The sequence below is a fragment of the Uloborus diversus genome, chromosome 4 (genome assembly GCF_026930045.1).
Source record: "Uloborus diversus isolate 005 chromosome 4, Udiv.v.3.1, whole genome shotgun sequence".
In the NCBI taxonomy this organism is placed as follows: Eukaryota; Metazoa; Arthropoda; class Arachnida; order Araneae; family Uloboridae; genus Uloborus; species Uloborus diversus.
Genome location: NC_072734.1, coordinates 18,547,177 through 18,567,541, shown reverse-complemented (window position 1 = coordinate 18,567,541; position 20,365 = coordinate 18,547,177). Strand labels below are relative to the sequence as shown.

At 33.6% G+C, this 20,365-nt stretch overlaps 1 protein-coding gene across 1 annotated transcript in view; it reads left to right on the top strand.

Annotated features, from left to right (window-relative positions):
- Nucleotides 1–20,059, top strand: part of LOC129221503 (cytochrome P450 4V2-like) — a 38,676-nt gene extending 18,617 nt beyond the window's left edge. The window contains exons 5-11 of the mRNA XM_054855994.1: nucleotides 2,865–2,934; nucleotides 4,512–4,641; nucleotides 8,224–8,400; nucleotides 13,202–13,375; nucleotides 14,636–14,702; nucleotides 16,465–16,644; nucleotides 18,157–20,059. Of these exons, the coding sequence (XP_054711969.1) occupies nucleotides 2,865–2,934; nucleotides 4,512–4,641; nucleotides 8,224–8,400; nucleotides 13,202–13,375; nucleotides 14,636–14,702; nucleotides 16,465–16,644; nucleotides 18,157–18,317 (959 nt within the window). The 3' untranslated portion in view covers nucleotides 18,318–20,059. The remainder of the gene's footprint in view (nucleotides 1–2,864; nucleotides 2,935–4,511; nucleotides 4,642–8,223; nucleotides 8,401–13,201; nucleotides 13,376–14,635; nucleotides 14,703–16,464; nucleotides 16,645–18,156) is intronic.
- Nucleotides 20,060–20,365: the final 306 nt, after the last annotated feature.

Here is a 20,365-nt window from a genome sequence, read left to right as displayed (position 1 = left end):
TTCTTTTGCTCTCAATTTTTCAGGTACCATTTGCTGAAAATTTAGACCTGCGAAGACTTATTGCCCGGTATTTGTCAATCCCCCTGTTTTTTTAATTAGAAAAAACTATACTAGGGATAGGTTTGATTACTATCTAAGCAATAACGATTCATCCACTCTGACATCTCTAAGATGAAATAAACTTTCTCAAGATCAGGATCGAACAATATTCCCTATCGTTTGAAATACTTTTTAAGAATTTGAATAACATCATATTTTTTTCATAAACGAGCTAATGTGTGCATCACATGACTTCCTTTTACTCCAATTTAATGTCATTTTCTCTTTATTGGCAGCTTTAATGTGATTCAATAGTTTACTCTCTAAATATCACCAACAGTGGCCAAATTGAAACCAAATTAAAAAATAAAATAAATTTAAAAAAAAATCGCCAAATTTGTCGCCAAGTTGGGGACAAAACTTGGCGACCAAAAGACTAGCGATATATCGCCAAGTGTCCGCCAAATTATAACACGACTTGAGTTTACATCGAAAATAACAATGATTTCCCCCCAAAAAGGGAAATAAGACCCCCTTTGGAGCATCCGAATGCAACCGAAAAGAGAGGTGTACAACTAGAACCCACTAGGAGTCTAAGTACCAAATTTCAACTTTCTAGGACATTCCGTTCTTGTGAGTTATGCGACATACATACACACATACACACATACATATGTACATACAGACGTCACGAGAAAACTCGTCGTAATTAACTCGGGGATCGTCAAATCGGGGATATTTCAGGTTTTCTGTACGTTCCTAGGCATATATCCACGTGTGGTCGAATTGAAAAATAAACTCAACATTCTATTCGGGGGTGAGCAAAATGAAAATTAAGGCAGATTTTTGAGTGAAAATTTTTTTGCGAATACAATACTTCCTTTTTTGTAAAAGGAAGTAAAAAGATTTAGCTTAAATCTTTTCTTTAGCAAAATATATCTTTTATTTTTTTGCATCAAATGTAATCTTTGTTACTGGACCGGGTGTTATCTATTCATAACAGCAAGTGACAGAATGTCAGTGCGCATTAATGAATTACTCTCGATATTTTTTGAATTTTCGTGCAATCATTCATTGTCGCTGCTTACTCCTAATCCAGCAGTGTTTGTTTTGAATTTAAAATGAAAACATGTTTATTACTTACTTGTTTCGAAACAAATCATTGAAAGATAAAAAATGCAGGCTACCGGCAGATAAAATGCAGTTACGGAATCCTCACTAGATAAAAGGAGCGGGAGTTCGGAAAACACTTCTTGAGAGTACGTCATCGTTCATTTACATATGAAGCATGTTACTTTAGTTTTCCTGCAGTAAAACCTCATTTTTCCGGTTCCCGACTATCCACATCTCCGGATTATTCGGAACGAATTTGTATCCTTAAAAAATAGTATTTACACAGATAATTTTAAATTGTAGTAGCAAGAACTCAGGTAGCTCTAAAAAAAAGAAAGAAAAGCGTTAGGGTATTCATGTTTCATTCAGACCTCACGAGTGTTTGTATCAGTAGATCGTTTGATCGTAGATCGTAGGTAGTAGAGAAAATATAAACCCATCTTTACTAAGAAATGATTTTTGGGTTTATATTTTGAATGTCTTGTAAACAATTCGATGCCGTTTTGTTATAAAACATGTTTTTTATCGTAATGATCGGTGAATCTGCTTTTTTCTGTACTTTGTTACTTGGACGAAAAACTCACTGAAGATGCGATTAAATCAATTTTAAGCTTATAAATGCACCAATCTGAAGGAAAACAAAAATAGATTTTATTTCCCGGTATTTGCGAATGCAGAACTTTTTAGTTTTAGTTCGCTTGAACATGCCTACTTCTGTTAATGCTATGAAGAATTAAGTTTTACTACTACTTAAATAGTTAAAGTATTTTTACAACATTTATCAATGTTTGGGATATTTGATGGTAAATGATCTGTTTTTTCTGTTAAAGCCCGATGTTGCCAATGGTTTTTAACTAAAAAACCATGCCTAAATTAAACTATGTTTTTTTAAAGTATTTTTCTCCTGATTTGAACAGAAATTTAATGCCAATAAACATACAGTCTACTCCTGATAACTCAAACATTCCTTTAGCTTGAAGTTTTCATTCGATCCCAAAATAATTTAATGTTTTCAATACCATGTTGTGTCTATACCTCAAATGTTCTCCTTTTAAGCCGAAGTTTTTGCGAGAGTTTCGTTTAAATTTTATGCTTAAAAATGCAACCAAAATAAGAAAAAAAAAGCTCCCCCCCCCCCTTTAATACATTGCTTTGCTTACCAGCTTGTCTGAGGGGGATGTTGCAATATTATGTGAGAAGTAGTCGATTGGGCAACTTTTTGCCGTGACTGACGATCAATTTTATTGCTCGCTAATCTTAGAGAAACTTACAATTTTGGCAAAAAATAGTTAAAACCAAGGGAACTGAAATCAGGAGAAAAGAAATTGGACCTACGACATACAAACTTAATGGCATTTAAAGATGCGATAAAAAATGTAAGCAGTCAAAAATAACTTCCTTTTTTGAGGTATCTTAATGAAACTTATTTTCAGTAAAGATATTTTTACGCAGTACTAATAATATTATCCGAACTATAAGTGTTGTAGTTCATCCATTATGCGTTTTTCCCGAAAAAGAAAAAAAAATTTCTTCAGAAAGCTGGGAAAGGAACGCAAATGAGATGTTGGACTTGAAACTCAGCTGTTTACAAAACTACTAGTGTAATGATTAAGAATTTATGCTGGTCCTAGGTAGTTTCTTTACGTCAAATTTTAAGAAATTATTTTATGTTCGGAAACAATCTCTGTAATATTATTTTCTTTTCATTTCAGAGACTGCCATGGGAGTTCGTTTAAATGCACAGTCTGGTGGCTCAGAAGAGTATGTCAATGCGATTAAAGAGTAAGAGTCTTTTCCAGTTTTTTTATCCTGAAAATCACTATAGATACATAGAAATAATAACTAATGAAGACCAGTTTTAAAGGGTGATAGCCAAACAACGAAACTTTCACCATACAATGTGGGTCAGAAAACAAATCTAGTGACTATTTAAAAAATTTAAAACCGAAAAAAGGTGAATAATAAAGGGTAGAAAACTTTATTATTAAAAACTTTCTAACGAATACTCAAAGGAGTGATTACTAGTTGCATTCAAGTTTCTATCGACATTAGCTCAGGGCATTTTTTCTGTTTCAGCAATAAAGATTCACTGTCATTTATTAAGAATGTTATTAACAGTCGAGTCACACAAAAACTCGGCGCTCGATAAACCGGCCAAGTCCTGAAAAACTCTGCTATATCCTGATAGGGTGGAAAAATCCCACGCGAAAACCCTCTGTTGTTTAATTGATTGCCGATAACCCGGCATTTTTGAACTCTGCTTCTTTTCGTTTAACATTAGAAAAAGTGTTCGAGACACAACTGGATACTTTTTTATGTTTCCTATTTCCTCCATATCCACTCGTTCGTGGCGCAATGTTTGCTTTTTAATACACGTTGAATGAGGAAAATAATTTGTTTTGAAATACTCTCTTGCCTAAGAAGTTTTTTGACATCCTTTTCTACTTATATATATATTGATACAAGTGCGGTGCAACTTCAAAATTTCTTCGAAATGACGATTCCAATCTTGACAAAAACATAATGAGGTTATTTACAAATATTAACAATACAGCAGGTAACTATTGCAAACATCCAGCAATTAATCGAATATCGTTAAACACTGTACATTACTCAGTACACCACGCATTTAAATCCAAAATACGTGAAAAGAACAAATTCGAAAATCACAGCGCAGTCTCTAATACATTCACAGACAGCAGTGGAAAACGAGACTAAATAGTTAGCTAGCGTTATATACCCAACGAAGAAACACCCAGAAAATTCTACAACGATCTACCAATTTCTCATATTTTCTTTTTATTCCATTCACAAATATTATCCGGGGACCATGTACATCATACGAATGCTGTGGGTTGTATATTCATCACAAGAAACAATTTACAGGTTAAGTTACTACGATAATTTTAGATGAAAATTAATGGAACAAACGCTAAAATTAGCCAAATTACAACAAATTAATCATAAAAACAATTACCACTTACAAAATTTGTAACAATATATATATTTTTTAAACAGTAAGTATTGTATAATTGAGTATTAAAAATGATACCAACCTAAGGGTGCTAATTTTCATAGTTTGATTCATAGATTTAACTAGTTTTCTAAAGAGTAATTCAGTTGGATTTGAGTACGAGTTCACGCACTGTTTCTAAACAGAACAAAATTCGAAATTTATCATGACTAACTGGTCTAGCGTGATAAGCATCTTTTCCATTTAAAACGGGGAAAAAAAACATCAAATGAACTAAAAACTCTGACTATTTTAATTTAGTGTGAAAAGAGCATCAAGGAATGAAAAATGGAGCAGCTTCTTGATACTACAAATTATAACGATTTTATTACTTTTACTTTCAAAGGATTAGTGAAATCTTCATGTACCGGGTCACTAAGCCATGGTTGTGGGTGGACAAAATCTTTTTCAATTGCTTTCCTTCTGGCTGGAGATATCGTCGAGACTTGAATCTGGTCCATGGCTTTACAAGAAAGGTAAGAGCTTTATATCACGCTGCTTCGTTTGAATGGGGTCGTTTCCAAAATTTTCAAAGTATTTTTTTCTGAAAGAGCATAGAAACATAGTATAACATAACTTTGAAAACATAGTATCTGACCATTTTTTAAATAATTTGACTAAGTTTTATATTTTAAAAAAATTACTTTAATCGGTGCGCTTTCATTGTTTAACGCTTCTACCGATGACATCACAAATGATGAAATGCCATTCACTGTTGCCATTCAGAAGAGCACAATATTTAATTCGCATCTTTACTCACGTGTACTGGCAACGATATGGTTGATAGCAAGAGTAGAGACAATTTTTAATTCGCTGCTTGATTATCATAACATGGAAACGCAGTGAAAAATGAGCTCAAGTACATCATTTGTGACGTCATAAGGACCACGCCTTGTTTGAAAAATCGGGCATTTTAAAAATAATTTAAAAAATAACTGTTGGGAAAATAAAAGTATTTTCTGAATCCAAGTTTTTTTTTTTTTTTTTTTGCTTACTCTATCAATTTCTGTGACTAAAAGTAGTACTTTTGACTTAAGGAAACAACCCCATTACAAGGATGCGGTGCAATAATGGTGAATAGAGTTTTACAAGAAAAAAGCATACGGCTAGAGAGTAGAACAACGGTACATTGGCGATTTAGTTATGTATATAATCGCTGTTGAAACTAAAGATTTTCTACTAATGACATTCTAAACCGGTTTTACTAGCTGCCATTTTTGGTAAAAATTACACGGAGGCTTCTGATTTCATCATTCCATATTTTGTCATTTTAGTAGACTTATAACTAAAACAAGCCATTAAGTAAGATTAAAAAAATTCTACTGAAAGGTAAAATAATCTGCCAAATGAAGCATATGGAAAACATGTCATTAAAAAACATTAAAAGTTCATTAAAAGGTTTAAAAAAAAATCTACCAACTGCATTAAACAACATTAAAGCTCAAGTAAACTAAAAAAAAAGAATCCGCCAAATATAAATATATCAAGTCATTAAAAACATTAAAATTTACATAAAAACGTAAAATAAAAAGCATGAGCATCAAACATGGCTACGAAGTAAACTATTTTTTTCTGTTGTCCCTAAGGTGGAAATTAAACGATTCTTCAAGCACCAGTTATTTTACACTCCTTATTCTTCAAAATGTGAATTGTGGAAGATAACCAATAAAAAGCCGGTAATTACTATTAAGGTTGAAATTGTGTTTAATGCACAATATCATTAAGTTCTGACACGAGATATGAGAAGCGGACATGTTAAAGATAAATAGGTAAATTTAAACTGAAGTAATTAGAGGACTTAGACTTTATGAGTTTGAATTAAAATATAACGCAGTATTGGCAACGTGGTTAAAAGTGAATATTCGATGAGTCAGAGCACTGTAACAAGATGGTTATAATAGAATCATGATAGTCATAATTACAGCCATAAAAATCTATCGAAGAGCTGATTAAAACAGGGGTTCCCAAACTTCGCGGCACCTTTTGTAGAAATGGAATTTTCTCATGGCACCATACTCTATCGATATTATATGCATATACTGGGTGACTGTAAATAAAATAACGATTTCAAAATGCTGTAAATTTCAAACTGCCGGACAGAATGACTTACATTTCACTAAAACAATCGTGAGGCAATGGAATTCTGTTTGGCAAATGAAAAAAAAAAAATCGTTCAAAAGGTGCCGATTGTTGTCGGTGTCTGAGTCCACATTGTTGCTTTGAAGTTAAGTAATTACTAAGAAGTGACACGCACATCGCAGTAGACCTAACTGTTATAGAAAGGGAGCGTGGAAAACATCTTTGTTCTTCAAAAGTAGTTTCATTTTAAACTAGTGGTACTTACACGGCTTTGCCCGTAATAGGAAAATTAAAAGGTCTTTTGGTTCGCCTGTATATTTACAAATAATGTATAGTGAATTTTCTTGTCAATTATCTTGTACCCATGTTACGGTTCCACGTTATGCTAATTTCGTCTCTCGCCAATTGGCTTGTGCCCCTGTTACGGTTCCACGTTATGATAATTTCGTAATTTACTCGTTCATCTTATGATATTTTTGTTCTTAAAATTGGAATAGAAAAATAACCACATCGAATTTCGAAAAATCACTTCGAGATGCACACCTCTATGCTACAAACTAACTTTGTACCAAATTTCATGAAAATCGGCCGAACGGTCTAGGCGCTATGCATGTCACAGAGAGTGGCGCCTAGTCTAGGCGGTCTAGGCGCTATGCGTGACAGACAGAGATCCGGACAGACAGAGAGATTTTCAGCTTTATTATTAGTAATAAAGATAAAGAATATGTTCTCGCGTCTTTAATTCGCGTCCTTTTAATAGCATTATGATAACTATAATGCGTCTGGAAATTCGAACCGATTTCTTCAAGAAGCAGCAATAACATTAAAATGCAGCCAGCAGTGAAAAAGAAAAGAATAAAGTCACTTTAATTCAAGTTAACAAAGTTGATTTTGATTTCCAATGGAATTCCAACGGAGAGAGATCCGGACAGAGAGATTTTCAGCTTTATTATTAGTAAAGATTTTATTCCCAAGCTCAATCAGTTAGAATCGTTTGGCTTGTTTAAGGTAAGCCTCAGATTCTGGTTTTCTAAAAACCATTCTCATAGCCCTCATAATGCTCATAGAAACTTTGAACAACCTTCATCTTATTCAAAAAATTCCAAACTTTCGGTTGACGTTAAATTTAAAAATGTTCATGAAATATTTCTGGAATAAACTGGAATAGAAAAAAAAAATCGAATTTTCGAAAAAAAAAAAAAGCTTTGACATCCTCCACCCCATGCTGCAAACTAATTTTGTGACTGAAAATTGATCGAACTGTCTCGCCTCTACGTGAGAAAAAAGACAGACATCCAGACAAACTTTCTGCTTTATTATTTGTAGAGAAAATAAGTAAACGAATTGTTCCAACAGTTTTTATTTATCGAATACATATTATCGCCACACCGTCATTTTTTTAAAAAAATTCCTTTGCCAAACAAATTTTATTGCCGCAGTCTTATTCTGATGAAATATTAAGTCACTCTGACAATTAGTTTGAAAGTTGGAGCGTTTTGAAGTCGTAACCCGTAACGGTAATAATAATTACCCTGTTAAAATTGTTATCTTGGGCACTTTGAGGCATCCCTTGACACTTTCTACGGTTCCCAGTTTAGAAACTAGAGGACTAAAATATAGCTTAAGACAATTGATCAGGAAGGCCTGAGCTTCGAATGCAAAGTTTTTAATTTTAATAATATATTTCTGAAGAAATAAAGCGGACAATTTATTTCAAAACTTTTAACACAACCTAGTACATATTTGCATTGAATTAAACGTTTTAATCGTGATAGCATGTTTGTAATAAAAAAAAAATTGTACATACAGATTACAACATAACGATTCATTATTCAAAAGGGTTAGAAAAAGAAGAGTCGAGTTTTAGCAGCTGTTTATTAAGATGTTTTCTTGAAGTCTTCACTGTCTTTGCCTGGGACTTGTTCCAGGCATGCTTAATATTGCATGCGTATACCTTTATTAAGCGAACACTTTTGCAGGTTATAAAGGAAAAAAAGAAGAGTTTCCTGAGAAAAGGATCTTTTTCCCTCAGTGATGAAGAGAAAGCGAAGAAAAACAAGAAAGCATTTCTGGAACGTTTATTGGAACTGCATTTTGTAGATGATTCGTTTACTGAGGAGGACATACGACAGGAAGTGGATACATTTATGTTCGAAGTAAGTTTTAAGCAGATCCCATTTCTTGTCAAAGAGTACTTTTTCCGTGGGATTTTGCTAGTCAGGCCAGAAGCCTTTGATTTGGAGAAAAAAAATTTAGGCACATAAATTGTTTTGGATAAAAGAGGTGGAAAAGTTTTATTTTGCGAAGTCATGCAAAAAAAAAAAAAAAAAGAATATCATTATTTTTATTGCAGTGTTATAAGAATACGATTCTTCTGCGACTGTTAATATCACTAAAAAATATGATTAGTTAATCTCAGGTTAACTGTTTAATGAATGTCAAAAATTAATGCTTCCTGGAGGAAGCAATTACACGTACAGTTTAAAAATTAATTTTAAATGTGAAAGAATTTATGAATAAATCTGAAATGTAGTTTCTTTTTATTATCATTAATTACTAGTGTATATTGCAATATACACTAGTAATACATTGCAATAAAATAATTATTAACAAAATCCAGCTGGGGAAATTAAATATTTCTAAATTTGTGGCATTTTTTATGCTACGGATAATGTTAAATTAATGGGTCATTGAGCACCGTCTTACAATTTGAGTGAGGAGCTAAAACTTTTACAGCATAATACTATTAGTAAGTGTAAAAAAAAAAAAAAATAGGGAGTGTCCTGGACTCTAGCTGAAAAAAAAGTATTTTTGTACCATCCTAATGTAGAAGCTTATTCCGCATATAGTCATGTGAGAGTAATTCATAAGAAAAAAATCCTTTTCATTTTTACTTCCTTTTACAAAAAAGGAAGTATTGTATTCGCGAAAAAAATTTCACTCAAAAATCGTCCTTAATTTCCATTTTGCACACCACCGAATGAATGTTATTTTTTTTTCCGACTCGACCACACGTGGAAAAGTGCCTAAGAACGTACAGACACGCGAAATATCCATTTTGAAGATTCCTAAGTTAGTCACAACGAGTTTTCTCGTGACGTCTGTATGTACGTATGTATGTGCGTATGTATGTCGCATAACTCAAGAACGGTATGTCTTAGAAAGTTGAAATTTGGTACGTAAACTCCTAGTGGGGTCTAGTTGTGCACCTGCTCTTTTGGTTGCATTCGGGTGTTTCTAAGGGGGTCTTTTGCCCCTTTGGGGGGGAAGATTGTTAACTTCGATGTAAACTCAAGTGGTGTTACAATTTGCGGACACTTGAAGGTATATTGTCAGTCTTTTGGTCGCCAAGTTTTGTCGCCAACTTGGCAACAAATTTGGCGTTTTTTTAAAAATCTGGTTTCAATTTGGCCACTGTTGGTGATATTTAGAGAGTAAACAATCGAATTACCTTAAAATTGCCAATAATTTGAAAATGACTTTAAATTGGAGTAAAAGGAAGTCATGTGAGGCACACATCAGCTCGTTTTTATCTGAGTTAAAAAAGTTTTTCCTCTCTCGTGTAAAATTACCATAATGAGACTTACATCCTTCTGGCTATGAAAAACAGATTTATTTCATGAAATGGTACTTCAAGCGATAAATATAAAAATAAAACAAAAATAGAATGTATAGTAACAATTTAAGTGAAAAACCTTACTTGGTGTTTTAAGGAAATCCATTGAAACAGACCACAGCCATCTTAACACAAGGCCTGCGCGCTCATTCAACATGGCCGCCCGTGAAGGCGGTTTGTTTACATCTCATAATAGCTCTACCGTGAATAAAAATTTAGATTTTTTTATAATCCATTAAAAAAACCAGTTAATTTTTACATGAAATACTCCGATACATCTCTAAATTAAAAATTTATATCGTTCGAGTTTTAATATCGACACAAATAGTTCTTAAACAGTAAACTAAATTAAAATTCATGCATGACACATTACATATTATATTCGTAATAAATATATAGATAATGAATAAAAATGAAAATTTTAATGGGTAAAAAGAAAATACACTTCAACTTCAAATCATAATGCAAAAGAAAGTACGAAATAAATTTTGCTTAATGTAAATTGTAAAATGATTAAGACAGACGGGGAAGACAAACGGGAAGTGCATATTTCTTATTCATAAACTAATAAATATTTTGCATTTTTCACACGAATGATTTACAGTAGTATTGATTTCCTTTGATAAAAATACAGACAAATGAAAAAAAAAATAAGATGGAATAAAATAAACCAATATTTAACCATATTTCTAACTGTTACAAACAAAAGAAACAGTATACATTTTTGAGAGAAAAATCACTCCAATACCCAATAATAATTACAAAACATCTGAACAATTGAAACAAACTAAACAATTGGTATAAAGGACAATACTGATGCATATATTTCAGAGTAAAAAATATAATTAGATTTATCATGAGTTATCTGTGAGATTTTTTTTTTTTTTTTTTGGAGAAGTTATTTAACAGTATGTTATAAATCGTTTGCATAATTTTTCTCAAAATCAAGAAAATGGTGTGAGAGCTAAGCTTGTAATGGTCATGTACCACATTTCTAATGCATGGCTCGCTAATAGTTGTTAAAAGCTTTAATTCATTTTCATTTGCTATGAATTCCTCCAAAAAAAAAAAAAAAATTCCGCAACATTTTAAAGTACATTTATACAAATAGAAGCTGGGTTTAAAAGAAAAAGTTGGTGTTTTTCAAAAGTCACGATTTCATGTATCTATTAAACTGCACTCTTCAGAGAATTCATATTAAAAAGCTCCTTGAAATTTTAGTTACAAAAAATAATCATTTACCAAAGTGAGGGCAAAAAGCTTCGTCATTAAAATCGAAAGTAATAAATGTGTATTACATGAAAAAAAACATAAATAAAAATGTGTACCTTTCAATAATAGAGTACAGTACCTTACAGAAATAGAAACTGCTTTAAAAGTTAAAACAGTTGCTCTTTTTAATGAACCGCGATCTAATGTATATATTAAACAGCACTCTTCAGCCAATTCATGTTAAAAAGTTCCTTGAAACAATAGTTACAAAAAATAATCATTACACAAACTGAGGGCAAAAAAGCTTCGTCATTAAAATCGAAAGTGATAAAAATATGTAGCATGAAAAAACATACATAAAAATTCGTCCCTTACAAGTAAAAAATCCTTAAAATATTATTTAACAAGTACAGTAAAACTCCTCTAATACGGACACTAACAAGACAAAAATTTTTGTTCGCAATAGAGGGGTGTCCGCATGACAAAGGTTTAATACCTTTTAATTTTACTTTAGAATCGAGAAATTAAATACTGTCCACGTAGGAGGGGTATCCGTTAGGAGGGATTTTACTGTATTTATTTTTGTTATCAATTCTGCTTAAAAATAACCATTGGTAACCACACTTACCTTCTTAACATTTTTTAATCCAACAATAGTAGCTTCAAACATATTTGGAGATGTTAAACATTTGATACGTTAAATTTTCACCACCAAAGTATCCCTACGGCTTATAATGTAAACTTGACGAAACGTAACGATTTAGCACAGTCAAATACAAAGAGCAAAAAAGAAAACATCATTTCAAGTCTCCATAAAGACAGTTGATAACGTATTCACACATTTGAAATAAATATTACTTTCTATTTGATACTAAAGTTGTAAGATGAAGTACAATATTGCATCTGCAACGAGCAGCTACTTGAAGTCCACAACACTGTTTGAACTAAAGGGGTTTTCCCGCTCAAAGCCTCCTTGAGGTCACGTGACATCGATTGCGCAATACAGCGCGTAGGCCTGATATATAGAAGGCTGTGGACAGACACACAAAATTCAGAGTCCGGAAAAAAAATTAGGTTATTTTTCTGCTACAAAAGAGGCGAAGTTGAATCAAAACATGCTGCAAAGATAAGTGACCAGATTTCGAAGTTCGAAGCTCTGAACGCTAAACGTAAAATGTTTTTAAATATGTATTTTTGTGTGCCCAGCTAAAATGTTTTTATGAAGTAGTCGTATATTTCTCTGAAGCACGAATGTTTCTTAAAACACACTAAAAACAACAATTTCAAAAATGACGAAAAAGAACTCAAATTTGAATATATCGCGAGTCAAAATGGCTCCGACTACGTGGTACTCAAATTTGAAACATTCAAATACTCAAATCAACACGTGTGCTCATTTTTGAGCTATTTGTCCTCATTTTTGAATATGTAATAATTTTAAAACTTAGTATTATGTACTCATTTTTGAGTATAAAATAATTCAGCACTCTATTTGAAAACATGGGTACTCATATTTGAAAAAAAAAGGTTTCAAGAAAATTTAAAAGCATGAATGTATTCATTTTTGAAAACTTAATTTCTCTCACTGCATCGTTTTCTTTTTAAACCTTTTTCTACAAGTCTGGGGAATTTTCATCACCATTTATTTTCGTGATTAACATACTCTTCAAAGCGTTTACCTAAGTCTTATCACGTCCAAAAATTGAATAGTGCTAAATACTCTCTTAGTTTTCAGCATTCAGCACGATAGTTTTCGGGACCATTCAAAACAAAAACTGTAAATTTAGAGACCAGAAGAAAAGTTGAAAAAGAAAACGTGAGTCATCCAGTTTAAATTTCTGAACCATCCCGGAAAATTTGGGGCGTATGGTCCCCTCATGTAAAGTACATCTAGGCATAGGGAACCAAGCAAACATTCAACGTTTAAAAATGTAACGGAGCTCTTGTAGAAGTTAGGCGTGAATGTTATGTTTGTTTTTCAGTAAGCAGTTTCAAAAACTACCAGAGCTTCGGCTCTAGCAAACTTACATCGAAGAGAGTATTTAAAAAAATACAATGCTTTTATTTTAAAGTGATTTTGAATTATTATTCTTATTTTACTGTCGACTTATCTACTGTTCTAAAACTAGGGGCATGATACAACCGCCATGGCAATCAGTTGGGCTCTCTACAATATTGGACTACATCCAGAAGTGCAAGAGAAAATATTTCAAGAATTGGAATCAATATTTGGGGACGATAGAGACAGGCCCATTTCTGCAGATGACCTTAAAGAAATGAAATACTTGGAGTGCGTCTTGAAGGTTTGTTTCCAAAGACTCTCTCTCTTTCTTTCATTTTCAAATTTGACTAAAAGGTTGTCTGGGTGGTGTAGTGGTTAGACGTTGGCCTCGCACACCTTCGGTCGCAAGTTCTGAATCCCCAGTCCAAGGGTTCAGCAGGTAGATTTTCTAGATGTGGAAAATTGTTAGCGCCCATGTCGCATGACTCTGCGGCATGTTAGAGACCCTCACTTTGCCCCTTCCCTCTCACTCCCGTGAATATGCCGGACTGGGGTTTCGATCTTCATTTCTCGTGAACGTGATATTGCCGTGCTGGGATGTGCAATATGAACGCGACGAAACGATTAAAATCAATTTATTTCTTTTGATCGGAATCATTTTATTTCTCTTTTTATACACTAGATGGCAGCACTAGTCAACTTTAAACGTAATTACGGCTTTTAAATGTAATTGCAGAGATGCAGGAAGGAATTTTGGTACTACTGTCCACATTGTGACGTTGGCCTCTGTATCTCATGCTTTGAAATTTACCACACAAGAAAAATTTACTTCTTTACTTATATTACACAAAAGATTAGTAAAATTCTTTTTTAATGTTTAAAAGACGTATTTCTTAAAATTTCGCTGCTTGCTTGGGCCTGCTTGTTGACTTTTCATAAAATTTTATTTTTTTTTAAATTTCAATCCAAAAAATATTGAAATTGAAAAATTGAGTTCACATGTTGTTCATACACTTATTTTTATATAATTTTCTTAAATAAAAAAATAGACACTTTTATGACCGTTTTCTTGAAAATTATTCGATTGTTAAGGGATTCCTAGTGCAATTTCTCATCGGGAGAGCCCAGGTACCCACATTTCTGGTGGGAACTGTGAGGCGAAATTCTCTAACACAATTGACAGCCGAGCCATAATGGTAATACATGAAAGAATGGTGGACTAGATCTGCAAAGGTTTATGATCCTTAAGTCGAATCTTTGGAAAGAAAGAAATTAAACAAAAGATAAGTTACCACAGGCTCTTTAAATTACGAAAACATTTTCTTCCCTCTTTAAAAATTTTGCTTCATCTTTTTTTATGGATATACTTTGTTTCTTTTTAGGAAACGTTTTTAGAGATTCTAAATTTCTACCATTCTGTCACGTAACTTCCACATGTATTGGAAGAAGTGTTGGTCATAAAAAATCTTTGCTGTAATTCCCTTATTGATGTTGTGTTTTGAATACAGTATCTTCATCTTTTTGCTCAAATGAAACTAATAATTGATTGATATTTTCTCAGGAAAGCTTGCGATTGTATCCATCAGTAGCATTCATCGCACGAGAAATAAAAGAAAATCTCCCTGTTGGTGAGTATAGAGGAAATAGTTTTACTAAATACACATTTCACATTTTTATTTGTATGATAGGGAACACAAAACTTCATCTTTCTTTTTAACACTGCTATTTTGTCTCTCACAACAAATGTGGCTACTGTTTTCCTTTGAGTGAAAATAGTTCAGTTGACCAAAAAAGTCGATAAAATATTTATCAGCTGCCGTTCTTCATGAAAAACATTGAAATCAGCTGAAAATATTGATGCCTTTTTGCTCTAGTTAAAAAACCATTATTTCATATGGAAGTTCGTACATACAACCTTTTAAAAACTTTTGTTTCGGATATCCAGCATATTCAGATGGACAAGTAGTGGTTTTTACTGCCTACCCATGTGTGCATCAGTTTTAATAAACTGACTGGAGAAAACGAGATTTAACAAAATAAACTATTTTTGAAGCTTCATCCAGAACTTTCCGCAAGTCAGCTGGTATTAACTTAATTATGCTGGCATGACGATGCAAAACACTGTAACTACTACAACTACTGCTTCAATCTGGAGCGATATTTTAGATCCTTGATATTGATTATTTCATTCTTCTTGAAACTAGGGGAAATTAAGTAATTTAACGGCTAACTCGCGGCGTAATCCTTATTATATTTCGACAGAACCCAAGGGTTCCGCGGAACACACTAGTGAAGTTACAACCTATTAAATGTTCATATTTTGGTTATTGGATATTGTTAATTGACCCTCAAAACTAAAAAATTCACCATCACCGAATTTTAAAACACCGGGATTGATTTTTAATGAATTTTTAAAAATCCACGCGCAAAAGTGCGCTCTTCTGAAACGTTACGAGCCTACGTCACAGGGCGCGAATGGCAGCCTTCCACCGAAGATTCCTTGTTTTCGCTAGGGGCATTTTGAGCGCGCTGATATTTTTTAGAAATTCAATAATCTTTTTGAACACACTATGGAGACCGGATTCGTTAAAGCACAATCTAAATAATCTTCCCCATGTAACATCAATGATGATATTCGAATATTTCGGAGAGGATAAGAGGTTTAATGTTCCAGATTCCAGAAACGCGAGGAGTTAAATGCGAGGAGATAAGCCTTTTACGTTTCGTCTTCGAAGTCGAATGCGTGACCTTCGGCTTCTCCCCTATCGGAAGAGCGCATGACGTCACTTCCTATGCCATTTGACGTCTCAAGCGCTTGAACTTTAAAAATTAATTTAAAAAAATACTTATCGTATCGCAAAAATTTTTTCACCTATGATGTTCATACATGTTACTCTATCATATAAAAATAAATTTGAAAAATCGAAAACTTGCCTCGCTGGTGGTTATAAGTTGCTAATCATTTTCATTTGCTTGGAACCAAGATTCACAAATTAAACGATTACAGTTAATCTTTGAAGAAACTTCATGTAGGGCAGTTTTTAACGGGCTTTTCATTTAGACTATATTCATAACTACACAAAAGTTCGTTCGTGTAGAAAAGAGCAATTTTATGACTCAAAATATGAATGTACACCTCTTTGGGTCTTTTTAAAATTGCAAAAATCCTCCTATATGAATTCCTGAGCATCAATTTACCTCTATGCCAAATTTGGAAGAAATCCGACTAAAACTGGAGATTTGTATAAGGAACACACACACACACACACAAACATACATCCATTTTTATCTATAGACATTTTTTCTATCTGCGTTTAAACTTTTCAATAAAATAACTGTTCCATTTTTACAGAAAACAGACTGTTTTAAAATAAATGCTATTTTTTTCAGGAAACTACACCATACCAACTGGATCTCTTTGTTTGATTTTAATCTTAGCTCTGCATCAAGATTCTGAACAGTTTCCAAATCCAGAAAAGTTTGATCCTGACAGATTTTTGCCGGAAAATGCAGGCGGAAGACATCCATATTCTTACATTCCATTTTCAGCGGGTCCAAGGAATTGTATAGGTTAGTAGTACAGTCGGACCTCCATATATCGAAGTAGCAAATTGCCGGAAAAAAATTCAATACATAGAAATTTCGATACATAAAAACAATCTCATTTTATCCTGAAAATCTCCTAAAACATTAAAATTCAAGCTCATCCCTATCACAATTTTCGTGTATGAAATCTAATTTCTAATTTATACGAGCATTGGATTAAATGAAAGTTAATAAGTAAAAAAATAACAGAAATTATATTTTTGCGCCTTCATCCATTTTCATTCTTCGGCAATTCAATTTGATCCGCAGCAATAGAGGATTTTCGTTTTGACGATGTAATCGCGAGAAAAGAAAAAAATCAATCTGCTTAACTTGAATGAGTTTTAGAATGAGTTTTCAGCTAAAAAGACTAGGAATGATAATCAACAGACAAAAGGGCTAACTTGAAACTGATTTTACAGTGTTAGTGGTTACAACTAAGATATTTGAAATAAACTTGAGGGAATTTAAGAACTCCAGAACGAAACAACGATCTATCTACACACCCCTCAACCTCAGATTCCTTATGAGTTTCGTAGCAACCTTTAGTGAACATAGTTTTTTCCCCTAACCTTTATTTTTCATGAGACAAACAATCTAAAGTGGAAAAAAAAATCTAGGAATGTCTCGAAAAAAATTTCGATATGTAGAGATTTTTTCGATATATAGAAACAATTTTTCTATGTAATGAACATAGAAATTTGTTAGGATTTCTATCCATCGAAAATTTCGATTTGTGAAAATTCGATATATGTAGGTTCGACTGTATATGCACCGTGGTTGGTTTATGTGTTATAAAACCATCATTAATTGTTCCTTAAAATTGAAGACAACACAAATGACTCTCTCTATTTATCGAAGGAAAGCATAAAAAAGGCAAAGTGTATCTTAAAATTGTGATTAAAAACAAAAGCCAATAAATATTTTTAAAAAAATAAATAAATAAAAGAAGATTTTTTGGATGAAGAAAAGTGTGCCTTCCAGTCTGTTCTTAAAATTACGATTGAAAACAAAAGCCAATAAGTACTTTAAAAAAATAAATAGATAAAAGATTTTTGAGATGAAGAAAAGTGTGCCTTCCAGTCTGTCCGACTGTCAGCAATAACTTTCGAGAGAATAGTCCGGTTAAACAAACTATTTTTTCTTCAGCAGATTTTGGTATGGAAACTTCATTTCTTTGTTAAATACTTTGATTTGAGAATTTATTCGTTACAAATTAGGTAGTTCAAAAAAACTTAACAAAAAATTTTAAGGAAAAAACACATAGCTCACGAACTAAAAGGTGGATTTTCTTCGAACAACTTTGTTGAAACGTGCTCTTGAGGAAGAACATGCACAAAAATGTTTGGTTTGGGGGGTATTAAGGGTATTTTTTCAACAGCAGAAATTTCTTTTAATAGAGAGCTCAATCAAAATGAGATTTGAAACAAAAATCTTCTCCAATTCCCTTCTCTAGATGAGAGCCACATAAGATTTTTAATTTTTTTCTCTTTCCAGGTCAAAAGTTTGCTTTGATGGAAGACAAGACGATTTTAGCACACGTCCTAAGGAAATTTAAGATAACTTCCCTGGACTCCACGGATAAAGTGCACTATCAAGCTGGCTTAACCCTAAAAAATGATGAGCCAATCAGGGTCAGCTTTCAACTGAGAAACTAGGGGGGTTTTTTTCACGAAAGGATCTACAAAAATACAATAAGCATATTGCTGCTTTTTATATGGTACTGTACCAGTGTAGTCGAATAGAACCTGTGTGTGTGCCATGAACTTTCAATGTTATCTTTTAAGAAGTAACGTATTAAACTTATTCTTCACTTCAGGGCCAACGGTGAGACCATGTCATCCTAGTCGGTAACTAGGGTCCTGGGTCTTTGAGGGCCCCGGCTTGGTTTTGGAGTAGTATAAATTTTAGCAGTTTTACGGTCGAATGGGGCCCGGTGACCAAACTGAAAAGGAGCTCGCCTTGGCTCTCGGCGGCCATGCTTTTTTCCCTGGCTTTTCGAAAAGCGTAAACATATTTATCTTACGTACAATAAGCATTTTTCCTTGCAAAAGATTCACGGAGGGAAAATCATCTCTAAACTATCTTACGCTTGGTCGAATTTGAGACCAGTGCAAAATTAATTTTTCGTTATTGACGGATTCTCTTCATTTCCAACGGGGTTGTGTAAGAAGAGTTTGCTTTTTGCAGACATGGTATGCTTCCCCGATATGGCATCTAGTCTTTCATACTCTACCATTAAGGCGCGGATGTGGATGAAGAAGAGAATTATGACACCCAGATTCCTACAAGTTGGTGGGCACCTGGGCTTTTCCATAGAAAAATAGCACTAGGATTTTAATTTGGCCGGAAGTAGCTCGAAGGTTGCACTGTTTGAAGAACTGTACATCAAGAATAAACTGCAACAGATGACTTCTGCTGAATATTTTCAGTCGTTTTAAAGCATTATTACAATTGGATATTGTTGAGCTTTCCGTTTTACGGCAAATTTTACAAACCTGCCGTCAAGCGCAAACTTACGGAGGACATGCCACTTGGAGGTTAACTGCTATTTGCTCATAGGTATCTATTATTACAATCGGAATTTTTTGAGCTTTCTGCTTTTTGGGAAATCTAACAAACATGACTTCAGGTGTATGCCTTTGGAGAATATACAGGGTGGGTCACAAGTATTGAGTGCAATTCATGTGTGAAAAAAAAAAAAAAATAGGGTAGGTACATGTCCATAATTTTACTGGAAAGCCAACATAAAACAGTTTTATGCAACGCTTTTTCATGAGCTCCATTGGTGCCACGCAAAATATTAACCTGAAATTCAATTTCAGTAGATGTTCCTCCAATGACGGTTCGTGGTTTCAGTTCATCAACACCAAGAATCGGAGTTGCGTATGCATGACTACAAAGGATTTACTTTCATGGAACCACAAGGCCTCCTGCACACGAGGCAAATTAGTTGAATCAACTGTCGACCGGGTGGTTAAAAGGACGTGTAACCTGGTAGAAAAGTGAAGGAGTAACCTGGCACACTTCACACGACAGTCACCTCATCAGGCACATGGGCCTCTACCTGTCCGCATCCCGATGAGTTGAATCAACTTTTTAGTTGATTCAACTCATCGGGACATCGCCAAACGTTCGTTCTACACACAAGTAAGCTATTTGAGTCGACTCTGTTCAGTTTTAACAGCATTGTGGAGTAGTTGCTCGAACAAATTAGGCTTATTAGAAGTTGATTCAACTAAATTACCTAGTGTGAATACAGCAAAAACCGGAAGTCAACTAGCTGACAGGCATTTTTTTCAAAAGTTGATTGAACTAAGTTTCCTCGTGTGTAGTAGGCCTAAGACGCTTGCTTCTTCCTGGGCGGTCATTCCAAGCTCGTCAGCTTGCGAGATCGAGATTCTCGCTCACGTGATCGGTTGTGATGTAAAAATGTCCCAAAGTAGTATTCTAATCTACTCGAACTTATAGGTTTGAGTAGATTAGAAAACTTCTTTGCGACATTTCTACGTCACAACCGATCAAGTGAGCGATAATCTCGATCTCGCAAGCTGACGAGCTTGGAATGACCGCCCTGTACCGTAGGTAGTCATTTCCAGACTGACGTAAATTTTCCCGAGAAATCCTGTCACTCCATGCGCCGACTTAAGTGAAAGTCATTTAATCTGAAATATTTTGTCGTATAAAACAGTTTTGTGCTTTCTTT